Source organism: Mastacembelus armatus, chromosome 13 (assembly GCF_900324485.2).
Source record: "Mastacembelus armatus chromosome 13, fMasArm1.2, whole genome shotgun sequence".
Lineage (NCBI taxonomy): Eukaryota > Metazoa > Chordata > Actinopteri > Synbranchiformes > Mastacembelidae > Mastacembelus > Mastacembelus armatus.
The window spans coordinates 11,649,733-11,668,204 of record NC_046645.1 but is presented as its reverse complement, the minus strand read 5'-3'; the positions used below and the strand labels follow the sequence as shown (position 1 = coordinate 11,668,204).

At 39.4% G+C, this 18,472-nt stretch overlaps 1 protein-coding gene across 1 annotated transcript; it reads left to right on the top strand.

Moving 5' to 3' along the window:
- The first annotated feature begins 5,684 nt into the window (after positions 1-5,684).
- LOC113125249 (probable G-protein coupled receptor 149) lies at positions 5,685-14,701 on the top strand. The gene is made up of 5 exons (XM_026298593.1): positions 5,685-6,665; positions 8,032-8,212; positions 8,339-8,838; positions 12,977-13,120; positions 13,372-14,701. Exons 1-5 carry the CDS (start codon positions 5,694-5,696, stop codon positions 13,882-13,884), a joined length of 2,310 nt encoding a protein of 769 aa, XP_026154378.1. The 5' UTR covers positions 5,685-5,693; the 3' UTR covers positions 13,885-14,701.
- The last annotated feature ends 3,771 nt before the right edge of the window (positions 14,702-18,472 follow it).

Below are 18,472 nucleotides of genomic sequence, written 5' to 3'. Positions count from 1 at the left end.
TGGTGGTGAGGAACACACTAATGTCCCTTAAAAATAACCATTTGTGTTTAATTGGCTTGAGGTCATGATCATTCAATTCCATCATTTTCAGTCATCAGTGGCCGTTGCTAATGTTTCTCTATTCATTTATTCAGATTTTTCTTTGTCACTTGTTTTTATTGTTATTGTGTGTAACCAGAGTGCCATGGCTCACAAATGACGTATCAGCTTTGTTGTCAGCTACGTTTCACCTGTATGACTTATTCCAGCTCAATGATGGAGCAAATGCAAATCAGGCAAACTCAACAAAGAGTTAAATCTGAATCTGAAAAATGTTGAAAAACTCAAAGGGATATTCTGATGTTAGCCGTTATAACTTTACCTCAGTTAAATTTGAATAAGTTCTTGTTGTAGGTACTCATTGAATGGGTGTTTCCATGGATACTGTGTCATATTTCTCCACTCCATTTCACCTGAGAAGCGCTGTTACCAAGAGGGATGTAAAATGCAGTTTGGTTCAGTGTTGAGGGCGCCACCTTCTTCTAAACCTCTCAGAGTTTACTATTAGTCACTTTTGCAACTCTTTTGGGAAAGTATAAAATACTTTCTCTCTGTCAGTTAATGGTGGTGCAAACTGAGCATTAGTGTGTGTGTAAGCCTGTGTGAGAAAAAGAAAGCAAGCACAGAAGGCAAAATGATGTTTGTGTATAACCATTAACTAGTTCATTAAGTTTTAATGTATATGTATTCAACGGCTGGTCAGCTTGACTTGGCTTAAAATGGCACACACACATAAATGCACAAAGTAAGTCTTACTTTCAACATCATTTTCAACAACTTTTGTATGCTTCCTCGGTTAATATTACATAATAAATACATCAATAAGTAATGGAAATATACTTCAAAACTATGGCCTTCTAACACACCACCTCATGTATTTTGCATGCTTACTCACATTCACATATGCACTTTGACAGACATCATCATTTACTGGGTAATGGTGCATATTGGGATTTGCAGCTAAATGCATAGTACAAAACATGCTAATTAATTTGAATATTTATGGTTTGAATATTCAAACTGTATGGATTCTGATCATATATTGATTTGTGTCTCAATTTTATACTTTTTTAAAATGATTTGTATTTAGTTATTTAGAAACACGAGCGTCCTGGTGGCTCAACTATTACACAGCCTCCAGAGTGAAGTCTCACACTGCTAATGCATTCTTAATGTCTATACCAAAAAAGGGCAAATACCAAATAATAACCTTAAAAAAAGTTTATCACACACAGTTCAAACCAGTAGTTCATTATCAAGGTCATATTCTTAGTATGAGCTGTGCCACACACTGCCACATTTTCACAAACATATCAGTCAAACTGCCTGTTTGGTGGCAAATCATTGTTATTTGCTTCAAATGTCACATTTCAAATGTACTTTTACCTACAAAAGTGCAGCTGTTTTTACATACTGCATATGTTTATTATTTGAACCTGTTATGTGACCCTTTAAGAAACAAAGATATTGACACAAAGTGCAAATGAATCACTGATGTACCTTCTTTCTGTGTTTAAGACAGTCAGCTCTATAGCCTAACCCTGACTCAGCAGACAAAATACACAATACAACATGCAACAGAGCGCATTCAACCTTAATCTGCATAAATGTATGTTTAGCCACTAGGGGGCAGGCAACAACAAAGCAAGGTGGCCAACATCATGTCTTTGTCTTATAGACTTAGACTGAAGGCCTGTGCATTTGCAAACAGCTGTTTACATTGAACATTGGCATATTAACATTTACTGTGAGGCATATTTATGTTCCCCTAATGAATTTAAGCCCAATATTCACTTTCCTTTCAGCACTGTTTTGGTCTCCACCCAGTGAATTTCTTGAAACTATCCCTTGCTCAACTGAGATTTGGCCCAATATTCAACCATGTTCCAACAGTTTCTGGTGCTGGGTTGGTTCTGTGCTGTGGACTGATCAGGACATCTGATGAGAGCAAGATGATTGAAAAGATTTAACCATTATGTGATGAATTTCTGTGATCTTAGTACTTCAGATGACACCATTCTCCTTTTCTCTATTGAGTGTTACAGTAATATATAAAACACTGATTTATATCTGTTTTCTATGAACATGTGCACCTGCATTTGTTCACACCATGTGTTTTTTTCCCTGCTATATCAAGTATAGGCCTATGTGTATTTTGGTTTTGAAAGTCAGTGTAATTCTGAAAACAGCACTTTAACAATCTGTTATTTTAAGTGCTGCAACACAGAGTTATAGGCTGAGTCATAATAAATTCTACTTTCCTCATTCAGTTTTACTTCTCTCTTTATGCAAATACATTCTTCCATTTTGTTTCTGTCTGTATCCCTGTGTCAAGTGCTGCTTCATTAATATTTGATGTGACTTGGGATAATGATGCACTTAGACTCTGTGTGTATGTATTTGTAGGTGTGTGTGTGTGTGTGTGTGTGTGTGTGTGTGTGTGTGTGTGTGTGTGTGTGTGCGTGCGTGCGTGTGTGTGTGTGTGTGTGATGTGCCTGCAGGTGTGGGTGGATTTGTGTTTGATGGGAGAGAGCGAGGGGGGACAGGCACTCCTGCAGTTCTGCAATTTAAAGTTACAAACTGTGCTGCGCTGAATTTATAAAGCACCACCAGAGGCCAGTAAGCTACAGAGTAATGTGAGCTGTGTGGTTTGTGCAAACATGTACGCAGGCACTGTATACAAGCATATGTGCAACACCGTACATTTTTATTATGGGCATTTATATATTACAGTGATCTATCATTGATTAGCTGAGACACAAGGGGATTTGCTTCCATAGCGTTCCCCTGGTTTCTCTCTCACTTCCAAGCCAATATTATAGATGAATGATTTATTAGATGTTGTAAGAAGGCTGTAATTCTCAAATCAAACTTCCCGCTTCATTAGTTTTAATGTAATTTTATTTGACTTTATCATACTCCATTAAATGTTTATTGAGGTAGACAGTAATAGCAGCAGACACATTAATGAAATGGAGACTTTTAGCAAACACCTTTCCAGGTATACATACAAGTCACAACAGCCCCTCTTTCGCAGAACAAATGTACCATAACTCTCAAAAGGACTTCACAAGAATGGATATTTCTGTTAGTGTTTACTAAACAGGTTTGCACTGAGTAAACTCTGTTTGCTGATTGTCATCATGTAACACTAACTGGGAAGGATGGATATGAGCCTGTCTGCAGATGAAGAAATATATGTGTTTGGTACAATTTTTTTAGAAAATGATACTGCAGCCGCACTATGGTTTACATTTGTGATTGTGCTGTTTATGTTTGTTCATTGTCTAGAGTTTTACCATTTACACTGAACACATCTAATAACTAACAAAGATAATAGCAATAAAGCACATTTGCCATAAATGTAAAAAAAAAAAAAAAATGAACTGTCATAATTTCACTGGGGATTTCTATAACAAGGATTGCTTCACTGTTTATACCATGGGAAATATAAGCAGTGTAATTATGCTTGCATCTTATCTAGAGTTAGAAAAGTTTATTATGCATCCAAAATAAATATATACATTTATCTGCATATATTGATTTCAAAATATTTAATAGATTTTTTACATTATACATCTACACTCATGCTGCTGCATGATGATTTTAATAACTTCTTAAAACCTTTTTTTTTCATATTTTCAGATGATAAACATTCAGTCAGTTTGTGACTCTTCCTTTCCATCTATAACTACTGTGATATTAAAATGTATTCTTTCTTACAAGATATATTTTGGCCTAATGTTGCATTTTCATATTTTTCTACCAGCTCCAGTTTTATTACATTCCACAGCAGTGCACTAGTAAATGAAAATCTATGCAGAGCTGCCCTCTAACCTTGTGCTTTTTCATTTGCACACAAAAACCCACTATTGCATGCAATATGTACAGTCACACACAAATACATGCACACACACACACAAAGTAGGTCACCTTGATGTCTGACACTGAGCTCAGCTGGTGTATCTTCATGTGCGTTTTTGTGTTGATGCACCCTTGTTGATTGTGTTGTGTCCTCTTTCGTTCCCCTCTGTGTCGTCATGGCCCTGGAGAGAGTCTAGTCATTATACTGCCTCCAAGTCACTTATCCTAAACGTTAATTCAGTTACAAGACCTGAAGTCAGATGCACTTACAGTCATGCTTGCGTTCACTTTTATTTATGCTGCACAAGGCCAAAACAGCTCTACCACAAAGTGATCTCATACAGTGTGAGAACATGATGAAGCAATGTAAATAAATATGGTCTGTCATCATGTAGATCCCCTTGTACACTCACATAAAAGAATCCACAAATCTATCTACAGTATAATCCTAGCACATTTCTATGTTCTTAAATAAACACCTCATAACCATATAAACAAACTGAGAAGCCCTTCAGCCTAAAAATCCTTGAACACTATAGGGAAGGACAAGACAAGGCCAATTCCACACTGATGTATAGCATGTACACACATATAAAGACACAGACATGCGCAGGTTGTGCTTCCACTTTTAAACTAATGTCCAGCCACAAGGTCACATAGCGTTCAGGTTTTTCTCCAGTTGTTTGCATCTTATAGTCTTATCTAATAAGTAATCAAACTCATTTACAATGTGACCTCTTGTTAAATTATCCTTTCAAAGACATATTTCGTGACAAACAAGGATGAGTCGAGCAAGGCTGGCTGTTCTTTCAAAGTACTGTGCTGCCTTGGACGTGTACTTTGTCCTCCTGTCTCATGATGGCTGCTGCATTAACACATACTATGCTATCACAGACACATGAACTTAAACTGGCCTTACTCTCTTTTGGCTCTGAGAACATCCAGCCTACAAGGTCACAAGATACCACACCAGTCATATCTAATTTATGTTTGCCTTATTATTTTAGTCCTGGCATTTAGTTTTCTAACTCCATTAAGCTGACAAGGTTTTGAAATGGAACAATGAAAGGCAGTTTGCCCAAACTGGCTGGCACAGACACAGACGGGTCATTTTGGTTCCAAATGGAATTAATCTCAAACTGATAGTCCGCTTACACACTTAAACAAATCTGCATTGGCAGAAGAGAAATGTCCAAAAAATAGCTTAGATTTCCATCATCCAGGCAGAAGGGTCGTGGGGACAAATTGGGGTGGAGAAGAGAGAGAGACAGATGTTTGTTTTTTTGTTGTTGTTTTTTTTTTATGCATTTGGCATGGCCTGAGAAAAGGGTCCAGTTAATCCACAAATGAAAATGCAGCCTGGTGCATCGGACTAGTTCTACACGGACACGGTAAGGCTGCGTTTAGCCCAACCCCAGTGACTGCCGTGAGGGGAGACGGTGATGACGACAGCGCGTAAATCGGCAGCTGGAAACAAGAGATGCCCTGGTTGCGCGATTTGAACGGTGAACACAAGTGCCTGCCAGCTCGATACTCGCGAGGCTCCACATCCAAAAGACCGGAAAGCTTTAGGTTAGGGGTGCGTTCCCATTTGGATCCAAGAAGAATGTCGCGCTATGAGTCTCTCACTATCGCCAGTGTCTAATTTATTATTATTTATTTATTTATTGGCATTCTGGGCATGCTGTGCTATCTCCATATATTTGCTGCGCACTGAAGTTTACAGACTGAAGAGTCACATTTGACCGGTTAACAGTGCCAAAAGAGACAGAGAAGTTAATACACTGAAAATGCCCACGACGCACCTGAGCTCTCCGGCGCCCAACCAGAGCTACCTCTCCACGGCCACCTACGAGACGACAGACCCATCTGAAGTGGAGAGGCAAATTCACCTGCTGCTTTTCGGCTTGTGCGTAACCATCGCCGCTGCTACTTTCGTCGGAGGTGTGTATTCACTGCTGTCTCTCCTCCGGATGAGAAGGAAAACCTCTCTCTGTCTCATTGTGGCTTCCATGTCGGTGGACGACCTGCTCAGTGTGGTCCCCCTCTCTTTGTTCATGCTCCTACAGTGGGAGACCGACAAAGGTGGAGGGTCGGGCAGCCTGTGCACTTTGTCTGGACTTCTCTACGTGTTCCAGGGGGTTTCTAGCAATATGAAAGCTTGTCTTATAGCAGCCTACACTTTTTATGTCACCAAGAGATTTGGAGTGCTCCAGTCTGTCCGCCGGCCCCTAAGGGTGATGTGGGCCATTGCCGCTGTGTGGGCAGTCAGCTTGGCCGTCAGCGTGTTACCTTTGTGCGGATGGGGCAGCTTTACGCCGGCGTCTCTTGGGTGCTTCCCAGAGAGCGATAGTTTTTATATCCTGCTGCTTTTCTCTTTATATTCCCTGTGTTTCGGAGCTTTGTTATTTTTCTTTATCCCCCTCACATATCAGCTGCTATGCTCCAGAGAGCCCCAGAGGACTTTACTGTATCCCAGCTATTTGGACATGGCCAGGGGACTGAGTGGCTCCGCTCCCCTCTGTGACCTACAGTCCTTCTCCCGGGACAGCCTCAACAAAAGTTTCGGTGACTACAACGAGATGAGCCCAAGTTCATGTGGGGCAGAGCTCAGGGAGAAAGAGGACAGCGGCCTGTCCCCAGTGTCTGTCAGAAGGCAGGGGACGACATCCGCTGTCGGGGACACACCAGTGGTGTTTGCACAAAAGCGCTTCTCCATGATCCTGGCGGTCGTCCGGGTTATTTTATGGATGCCAATGATGGTAAGCAGTGTGATCAAATCCACTTCCATTTCACAACATTCTTGCAAAATCGTATTATTCAGTTGTTGCACATTACCTGCTTTTTAGATTTGAAGTGTTTTTTGTTTTATGTTGTTATGTTTTTATATAATGTTTCATTTGACACTTTCTAGAATATTCATGACACTACCAGCAAGTGGAATAGTTTGTTATATTGGAACAACATCACACCTGTTACAAGATAGATAAACTCACTTCAAATTCTAAAAGGGGCAAGATAAAACAATCAGTCAGCTAGAAACTCATCCACAGGCTCTAATGTAGCACAAGATTGCAGAGCGATTCAATTAATCCATTAAGCTGCTGTCCTTTGTGTGTTGGTTATGAGTTTAAAGTGTAGGTAAAAGTAACTGAAAGTGGTATCTTAAATCAGGATGGAAGTCTGTTATTCTTATTAATATAACTTATTATTCCATTCAGTATTGTTACATTTTTAGGAAACCAAGTGTCCCTGAATGCCCCATGAGTCAACTTTGAGAAGCACAGTATTTTACATGATATAATCTATGCTGTAGTCCTCTGATATGGTTAAAGTTTTGAAACCATTTACACTTCTCATCACAGTTTTCAGTTTTATTAAATTTGTCAAACACTGGACATTTAAAAACCAAGCTGTTATTTAGTTACAGCCAGTGTTTCATTAAATTAACATTCCCCCCGAAGGCCTTGAGAACAGTCGTTGGCAGATTTCAGTCAACACCTAAAGGGCAGCATTCATTGGGTTGTGTTATGAAATACTTTGCATGATTGCTACACAGCGTGTGCTGCTGTTACAAAATGTGTTCTCGCTTGAACAAAAAAAAAAAAAGAAAAGAATTTTAGGTGATAAATGCTGTGCAGCCAGCAGACAATGATGGCCAAACAAAACTGGCAACTTGCAACACTGAAAATGAGGAAAATCATTAATACAGAAAATGTCAAGATTTCACTGATCACGAATACAGTGAACTTGCAATGAATTTTCTTTCTGTGGAGCCAAATTTATTGTTTTAAAAGAACAAACGTTTCTGGCCTTAGAGGTATTTGCTTTAGAATATATGAATCTGTGCATTTTCAGGTACATAACTTTCTATAAAGCTGTAAAAACACTATCTATAAAGGAATAGCCTATACACAGTACAATTTGTATTTGGTTCAAATGGCACTGACATATTTCAACACAAAATACAATCAAGAGCAACAAAAAAAAAGAAGAAGAAGAAGGTGGTATGGGTGAAGCATCTGTGTGATATATTTTCATTCATGTGTTTCCCTCCCCCCACTTCCTCATGCATAATGAATCACTCACTCCTTGGTGAATTAATTTCCCCTTCCTTTCCATTCAAAGACTTTGGTGTTGGTGCGCCACGCAGTGAATGCACGCAGCTCGTCCCTGGAGACCCTGAGTTTCTTCCTCACTCTGCTTGCCCCTGCGGTCACGCCGTTGTTCGTGCTGTCTGAGCGCTGGATTCACATGCCGTGTGGCTGCTTCATTAACTGTAAACGGGAGCCGACACAGGAACCTTCAGGTAGACCAGTGACACAACACAAATATACTGACAGTGCACCTACAAGTGTTCTCACATCTATATAATGAACATATTACCCCGTGTGATATAGGGTTAAATTAAATAATTCTCCATGACTTCTTTCAGCAATGAAAAGAAGATTGAAGTTCAACCTTTCCTTCCAACAAGGCTGTGGAGTGTACAAGTTGTCACATGCCACCATGTCTCATACCAGTCTGCCCCTTGAAAAGCCTGCCTATCACAGTCTCTTTAACTGTGACTTCCCTAATACCCAGCTTGATGCACAAGAAAGTGGTGGGCTTTCCAGTCTGGGGCCCAAGTGTGATTTCAGCACCACATGTCCAGTGGACAGCTCCTCTCATTCGGACCTTCTGTTGGAAGCAGTGGCTGGTGGAGGAGAGGCACTGGCTGATTGTCCTCCATTGCCCTGTGAGAGCCATGGAGATGATGATGACTTCCACTGTATCCCTTCTCTGTCTTCTCAACGGGAACAAGGTCATATTCTCACTGACACATCATCAGTGTTTGAGGGGCCAGAGAGGAGGCTGTCGCATGAGGAGTGTCGGAAAATTGAGCTGACAGACTGGGAGTGGTGCAGGAGTAAATCAGAGAGAACACCCAGACAGGTAAACCACAGTCCAGAGTAGTTGTTTTTTTTCAGTCTGATGTTGAACCAATTATTTATAGCTTGTATCTGTGGTTTAAAGTTGGCATTCATTGATTTCCCACAGTTATACTGTGTTGCTTTCCTAAATAACTGCCTGCATGAACGTGCAGAGGCTCAGAACCAGAACATTAATACATTTTTAGTCTCCTTTATTGTGTTTGCAGTTTATATTAAAAGGAAATTAAATGCGGTCTTACTGCAATGCACCTCCACAGAAAACACAAAACATTCCAATGGCGGACTAAGCTGCAGTCTTTACATAGCCAGAAATATTAATGTGTTTGTGCAGTTTTGTTTCTCCTCTAGCCTGCATGACTTTTTGTTTGTTGGTCTGTTTTCCACATCTGTGAATATGCATCAAGCTGACAGACAGGGAGTCACATGTGATTTAGATAAAATTGTTAAAATCCCTTCTCTCCTAGCCACTCTCCTCCACTTAGCCCCCCCCCCCCCCCCCCCCCCAACCCCCAACCCCACTCATCTCCTCTCCTGTCTCCTTTCCTCTCCTCTCTCTCTGCACATCCTTACCTCTGCTAATCCTCAATAGATTTTGACTAATAGAGCAATTGATCAGAATACCATATACATCATAGTATTTTATTAAATGTCATTATTAAATGTCAGCCTGTCTAAATATTCATTCATTGCTGCACCACTCCACTTTAAAATCAGACTAGCTCCAAGGTGCAACCTATTTATTGATTTAGTCTTATGAATTTTTTGGGACAGAATCCATTTTCTTTTTAGTACAACTTCAGCAAAACTTTGTATGCACTATATGATGCTGTGGTGACTGTCTGCCAAGGTCCAACATTTCGCTCAGTAACTCTATCCAGTAGATGCAAAGTCAAAGAGCACCAAATTTAATGCAGCTCAAGACAGCTTGCTATGGGGACACAAACCACTGTCCACTAATCCTTGTTTAACCATTTTATTTGTTTAAACTTTGTCATCCTGTGCTCTCACAATACCAGATGCTTAATTCTTTTCTTGTTATGTTGGATGTATTGTTAAAACATGCACAAAACACTGAAGGCTTAATGATAAGTATGTTGGTGTTGGAGATATAGACAGAAATGAGAACACAGCCTCATTCTAGTCCAGAAAAACAGCAACACAGCCACAGGAATTACATTTGAAACTGACACCTCAGTAATTGTGAAATTTTAGAACAGTACCATGAATTTTTTGTAGACTCACAAAAATAATTGGGACATGAACAGATGCTAAAGCATGCATGCATACTTGCACACACACACACACACACACACACACACACACACACACACACACACACACACACGCACGCACACACTCCAGCTCTCTCTGGTTTCCTCTCTGTCTCTGTTCTAGTTATAAGTCTGGTTTGAAAATCACCAGAGGGTGGAAAATCCATGGAGCGTGCATCTACAGCTTGGCTTTGGCACTCACTTTGCATCATGTATAAGTCTCAGACTCTCACTGCTGGCTTGTTTATGTGTGTGTGTGTGTGTTTGTCCCATTTCACAGTTTCTTAATCACAAACTGTATATTATGTTCCCTTAGGCCTTATTTATTGATTGGTAGTATTATATGCAAGTACAGTTACAGTGTATATATATATATAAACAGACAAAGATAAAAAAAAAACATGCACAAACAGGTGCACCAAAGAGCCATGGCAATGAAGCAGCACAGATCCAGCAATCTACCCCGCTATCCAAACACAGTCAGAAAAGACATGATGAACAAAAAACAGTCAGAAATACACAAAACAATATCTATTGTATATACACAATGCCCAACAACAAAGCTAAGGCTAAATAGTCTGTGATTTATAGCATTTCCTGGCTGTGTTTTGTTCCTCATTAGCAGACTAGATGTCATTACCCAGCATCTCAACTCCTCACAGTCATCCCTTATGGCCTTCAGCATCCGCAGGGGGACATGGAATTAGAACTTAAAGACATCTTTACCCTCTCTGTGACTTTATAGTCTCTGTTAGCAAGCACAGAGCTGGGGGCGCATTCAAAAGCCATCTCACTGAGGGGAACTGGAGGTCTAATGCGCATTTAGATGACACCCGTTGACTCTTCTGAGAGCACATGTGACATTGTAAATCAATTTTGGTCTCATCAGTAAGGTGGAGAGTGAAAAAAGTATAAATTTTGATATAGACATGGAAATTAAAATGATTTGTACTGGTGCTGATAACTTACAGTACTGCTGCTAAAATAAAATAGGTGTTGACATTTTAATATATAAGTACAAAGGAGTTTTCAAACCAGCACGATGTATTAGTGCTTAGCACTGTTGCCTCACAGCAAGAAGGTTCCTGGTTTGAAACCTGGCAGGGGCCTTTCTGTGTGGATTTTGCATGTTCTCCCTGTGCTTGCGTGGGTTTTCTCCAGGTACTCTGGTTTTCTCCTACAGTCCAAAAACATGCATTTTAAGTTGATTTGTGACTCTAAATTGCCCATAGGAGTGAGTGTGAGTCTGTGAGATTGTTTGTCTCTATGTGACCCTGTGATGGACTGGTGACCGGTCCAGGGTGTACCCCTGCCTTTCACCCAAAGAGAGCTGGGATAGGCTCCAGCAGATCCATGTGACCCTAAAAATAGGAATAAGCAGGTATAGATTATGGATGAATGAGCTACATGCTAAATTCATGATGTTTTCATGCGAACTGCAACGGTGCTAAGATGCTGATGCTTTGCAGTTACAGTATGCGAACATTTGATTATTAGCACTGAACAGGGTATGTCATAGTTATACAGGCACTTGAGTGCAAAACACTTATTTTCACCTGATGATGGTGCTATATGAAAAGCCAGAGGATCAACAAAAGTTATTACAATTCATCCTGAGGTGAAAATGTATTTCTATACCAAGTTTAATTGTAATACATCCAGTAACTGTTGCGACATCTTAGCTTCAACTACTAAAAGTTAATCTTGTGGTGACTGTAGAGGTAAAGTTGGGGGAACCATGCAGGTCTGCATAAACAGAGATATTTTATAGGATTAATTAAATGCTTTCACACTGCTGGTGCTTCTAGATAAAAGTCAAGGTAAGTTATTAGGATATATCCTCTGAGCACCATGGATATCCATTTCCAAATTTGATAGCAATCCATTCAGTAGCTTTTGAGACATTTCACAGTACATTGCTCATGTTTTGGTGGTCATACAGAAAAAGAGGGCATATTATATAAATCATTAGGAGACTGATGAATGTCAATATAAAACTTCATAGCAATCCCACCAAAATCATTATTGTAAAAGCAATGTGCAATAGTCAAAAAGGTTTAAAATGTATATCAAGATCACATGTAATAAAGCCATGTTACTATGTGTTACATATACCCAGAGTGTGTACACACACACACACACACACACACACACACATCCATCAATGTACTTCCCACACTGATGGGTTCTCGGTGTTATTTGATTTCCTTGACAGTATGTTTTCAGCTCAACATCATACAGTATGTGTCTCTCTCCATCCACAATGATTCAAAAAACGATGACAGGAAAACAGAGTCAGGGAGGACAAGAGATTGACATCGTCTTTGTTTCTATTGTGCGTCATAGTCACAATCAGATCATTATATTGCACTAATCTAAATAATTCAGAGGCCTTAATGAGACCTGCCACAGTCTCCCCACTGTCACACCGCAGGCTGCTTCTCCTTCCCCTTACGAAGAATATGCATTATCTCAAGAACATCATGTTGACAGAGGCTCACTTTGATGTACATTGTGGTGAATAAATCTCTATGAAAATTATATAAATAGGCAGTATGATTGGAAAACATAAAATATCATTAAAGAGATGAAATAAGATGCCAAACTGATATGAAACCCAAATTAGTTAAAAAAAGGAAACGAAAACCAAACAGCTAAAAGTCTTCTTGATAACATCCATTAGCCATACTGCTAATAGCAGAACATGCAAACTCCACACAGAAGGACCTTGTTCACAACCCAAAACTCTCTTGCTGTAGGCAGCACTGCATAGTACAACAGTATTCTTAAATAATTGTACATAAATGAAGATGTCATACTAGATCTCGTCTGAAAATGTAGCTTTTTTTCTTTGGGTTTTCTTTGCAGAGGTCATCAGGTGGGCTGTCAATCCCCTTGTGTGCCTTTCAGGGCACCGTGTCTCTGCAAGCGCCCACTGGGAAGACTCTCTCTCTCTCCACCTATGAAGTGAGCAGTGACGGCCTCAAAATCTCCCCAAACAATGCCAAGAAGGTAAAGTCAACCACAACATGGTCTCTTTATCTAAAATCTTTGAGCAAGATTGGGTTCAGCTCCTGTTCATTGTGAGCAATTCATCAAAGGAACAGTTTTGACATTTTGGGAAATGTAAAGCTTGTAAAGACTGAAAGAAGGAAAGACAAAACAGCTAATCTTAGTCTGACTCAAACAGCAGGAAAATAATTAAATACTGAATTACATTCTGGTCCTATGAACTTGTATTATAAATCTCTCCCTGCTTTAAGGTGGAAGTGTATCGCTCCAAATCAGTTGGCCACGAGCCCAGTGCGGACGATCCAGCATCAGCAGGCCAGGCTGGAGATGTGAACGTCAGCAGCATAGGCATGGGCATGGAGATTGGAATGGGGATGGGAATAGGGGCTGGAGTAGGGGACACAAATGTAAAGATCCACCTTGAGGTTCTAGAAATCTGTGACAATGAGGAGGCCATGGACAGTGTCTCCATCGTCTCCAACATCAGTCAGTCATCCACCCACGCTCGCTCGCCATCATTGCGCTACTCACGCAGGGAGAACCGCTTCGTCTCCTGCGACCTGGGCGAAACAGCTTCCTACTCTCTGCTCATTCCCACCAGCAGCAACCCCGAAACAGAGACCATCAATATCACTATACCTGACACTGTGGAGGCTCATCGACAGAACAGCCGGCGACAGACGCAGGAGAACTCGGGATATCATGAGGAGATACAGCTTCTTAACGAAGCCTACAGGAAGCACGCAGGAGACAAGGAAGAGTGAGACACATGGAGTGGGCTCTCAAGAGGAGGGTGAAAGACAACGTCTGACAACAAAGGATGAAGGACATTTTTCTTAATCATTTCACATTCCTTTCTTTCTGATCACTTCTCCCACAGAACCGACAGGTGACCCAAATAGAGACTTTGCTTAAGCCTTTTATAATAGCCTGTTTGCTTATTCTTGTGCTTCCTCTCCAGATATCATCATGAGGACACGTGTTTCACCTGTCTGTAGAGTACATAGAGATAGATTAGGCTGTAAAAGAACAGATAGTAGTAAATTAAGGTGAACAAGTGAGGAAGAGAGGCTAGTAAAGAGACACAGTATTCTAGCAAAGCATCTGTATATCTGCCAAGACTTTTACCATGTGGCAGCTTGTCATCATACACCAAATTGAGCTGGAGAGAAATGTAGTTGCATTACATTGGAAAACAGGGGGCTGAAGTCTGGTCACATGTCTGATGTGAAGCTGCTCCCATACATCACTGTGATTCACCTGTGAAGGTCATCCAAGTGTGTGTTATACATTTTTTTGTATGAGGGGAACTAGCCTTGCCCATGAAGAGAGTATATGTATATATGAGAGTAGTGGGTTGTGACATCAGCTACCAAGATTATTCATGTTTCCCCTGTATAAATGTGTTTATTTTGCATATATGTCTTTCAAAAGAGATGTGTTTTAGTTTGCAGCCATTTTATATGTCACACTGTGTATTACAGCTGCTATACAATGAGAGAGAGACCACTTTCCATGGTGAAAAACCAAAACAATACAGGGATAAAAAAATGCAAGGATTTGATGTATTATTGAAGTGATTATTTAAGAAGAGGTTGAGGGGATACTTATGCAGAGCAGTTTTCTGCCATGTGCACATTAAGTGAAATTTCACTGAGTGACACTGTGCATATTTTAATACAGTAGGCAGCATATGAATGTACATTCCAGTCACTTTTGGGGATCATCTCTCTGCCTGCTCAGTTCATTGCCCTTCCAATGAGCGAGCCACCAGGGCTTTTCACTTTTTATTGAATACATGCATAAATTCAGGACTGGAGGAACATCTACACAGCCAGTATTGTGTTATTTCAGAACCATTTTAAAGGTATACATGAACTGTGAAAACCCTATAGAAGTATTTATTGTCTTTTGGAGAAAATATAAATATATCCATCATTACTTATATACACATTTACATGTATATGTGTAAACAAACAGCAGTAACATATTAAAATAGGTATTCATTTTAAACTAATTTTAGAATATATGTGTACGTATTTAGGTTTGTTTGGTGATGGTGTCCTTTATATTTCAGCTGTTGGGTTGCTTGATATTTAACACAGCATTGACACCTGTGGACTGCAGCCTTTTTGAATTGTCTTTCAGTGAACCCACTTCATCAGCTTCCACGTTCCATCCTCTTGAAGAATGTTGTCATTAAAGATGCATACCAGAAAATTGCCTCCAGCGAGACTGCAGTGAAGTTCTATTTCGAGCACTCCTGGGCAAAATGTAACAGAAAATAATGCACAAGCGTATGAAACATAATGAACGTAAAGTTGTATTAACTGTCAACCATTTCAGCTGTTAATGGCACCAGTTTGTTAGCTGAACAGAGCTTCATGTTTACTCATTCGTGTCTGAACTCGACTGGGGAATAGACAAACTATTTGAATGGAATACTTTCTTTCAGAAATAAAAGCAATGATATTTTTGTTGTACTTTTATCCGTGTTTAGTGAGTGACACAAAATCAGTAGTAAAGGCATAATATTTTCTTGTTTTTTTTTTGGGTTTCACAAATTATTCATTATATTTTTGAGTACCTGCTGACTTTGAGAGCTGTTTTCTTTGTGGAAGAGGAGAAGACTGGAAAGCCTAACAGTAGGAAAGCAGACAAAAGTGGATAAAATGGCATATCGAAGCAAGAACAAAAGTAAAATTATATAAAAACTGTAATTATCAAAGGCTTTGACCAGCAGCTACTACTGTTTTATCATTTCTCTGTGATCTGAGGACTTTCATCTCATGCTCACAATCTGTGTTTATGTTGAAGCAATAAAGTGCAGGTAAGTCTGCATCGAAATATAGCACCAGTTCTTGAGATCTCTAGTTCATCACATTCACCTTGAATAAGCACAGCATGCAATGATGAAAATGTGAATCAAGGCCAAATAAAGCCAAAACTGTATATTAAAACATCTTTTTCTTCTTGGTTAGGATCAGAAATCATTTATATGTGTTATAGGAAGCTTTAAGTATATAAAAACACAGTGTGGAGAAAATCCATACGCCTATAAAACACTTTTTTCTCCTTTCATGCACTTTTGTTTTCACAAATTGTCCACTAAGGCTCTGTTGTATTTCACCTCTCCTTATTCTGAGCTACATTCTCAGTGGGTTTTTTTTTTAGACTTTCCTCTCCTAGTTTCTCACTTTTTTCATTCTATACCTGCGCTCTGACTCCAGCTCATTTGAATCTCTCACCTATTCTCATTAGAGCAGCGAGGTAAGATATCCATTGTGCCCACATACAGTATTTTAAAAATAATGACACAGACTAAAGTATCAGCAGGTTTGGTGACTTACATAGTTTAAATGGCCAAATTATTTATTTTTATTTTTCAAACAGAGTCCTGCCCAAAGACAACATTAAATATATATTCTGTCAAGGCCATGTACTGACTATAAAAGGAGAAAATACCAGGAACTCTTACTCTGAAGACATAATTATATAAATAATATGGCCATGGAAGATTCTTCATTACCAAAATTTATAACACATTTTTGTTAAGCAGGTCTCCCCTTAGGTTTTCATTTACCAGGTTGCCAAAAAAAAAAACACATCAGAAAAAGTTTTACCCTGTTTGATGATTGTAACTTCTATGAGTAAAACATTATATGATCATTTTTTATTAAACAGTGAGGAATGTGGAAAACTTGTGGCATCTTTAAAGATAATGGGACCAAAGACCTCAACAGCTTTTTAAAAATGATTCACTAGACTCACATATATGTTACAGTCAATATGTTTCAGGAAGTTATTCATCCATCCTTTATCTATACTATTTATCCAGTAGTGTGTGTGACACACTACAGGAGGGCTGTGTTGTCAAAAGCTAAATATTCTGCTTAATTTCCTCACCAGATAAAATGATACAGTCTATTTTCCTCTTCCCACTCTATTTTATTAAAATGGCAGATTTATTTAAACTTCTGTAATTTGATTTTTGTTACTTTAAGTCTTTTTTATTTATTTTCTCATAGAAGTATCCAGTTTAATTTTTATGTACATTTTTAGTGCATAAGCGTTTTGAAGCTACAATTGTTATCATCTTTGTTACCATGGTTACCGGTGTTGAAGCACGCAGTGTCACTCTGCTCTGCAGGGTAGTGAGTGATGTTGAAGCTTCATTCACATTCACATTTTTACTAAAATCCTGGACACAATGTGTAGTGGGAGAAGCTACATAGTGGTATAATAATGTGTGGCCACATGACACCGTTTTGTGGGCAAAGATTAAGGCATGGGAAAGATAGATAGATAGATAGATAGATAGATAGATAGATAGATAGATAGATAGATAGATAGATAGATAGATAGATAGATAGATAGATAGATAGATAGATAGATAGATATTCTTCCACATATAGTGGAAGAAGTACTGCACTTTGTATTTGAAATATAAGTTTTATGTTGATGTGTAGACTGACTAATACATTTTCCTAATTTTATAATAAAGTTTCCTACATTATTTAAAAGCACAAGGGTAAACAACAGGTGTTTGTTATGTGAAATCTCTGAACTAAAAAGATCATAACTGTCCACATGAGCATAAGCTCAACAGAGACGTTAGTATAATGTATATGTGCCTATGATCGGTTCTCTGGTGTGACGAGACAAAAATTAAATCCTTTAGACAAAAATTCAACCACTATGTCTGTTAAACAGCAGGCACTGCTCATCACCTGGCTAATACCATCCGTGTGTTGGGGGCTTCTCAGCAGCAGGGACAGAGACTGGTCAGAACTAAGGGAAGGATGAATGCAGCAAAACACACAGAGAGGTCATGGAAGGAATCCGCTCCACAGTGTTTACAACCCGAGCCTTGGGCGACAGTTCATCTTTCAGCACGACAGTGACCTCAAGCATGCAGCCAAGACAAGTCTCTGACTGTCCGTGAGTGACCCAGCCAAAGCTGAGACTTGAACTTCCAGAGCATCTGTGTAGTAACCTGAAGATGGCAGCTCACATATGCTTCCATTTAATCTGACACAGCTTCTGCCAGGAAGAATGAGATAAACTGCCTAAATCCAGGTGCTGCCAAAGGGGCTTCCACAAAGTACTTAATGTGGCGTTTTTGATTATGGACTATTGGGTGTAGATTGATGGGCAGATTTTGAATTTCATCCAGAAAGAAATAGGCAATAGTTATATGTTAAATCTGTTTTGAGTCTCCTGCAAAAGCAACAAAATCGGGAAGCTTTGAAGCTCAAAACCAGGAAACATTAGTGACTATGGACAGATAAGAGTCAGTGTGTGCTGTCAATGTATCTGCTGTAACCCACTCAAAACAAAACATCAGCCAAT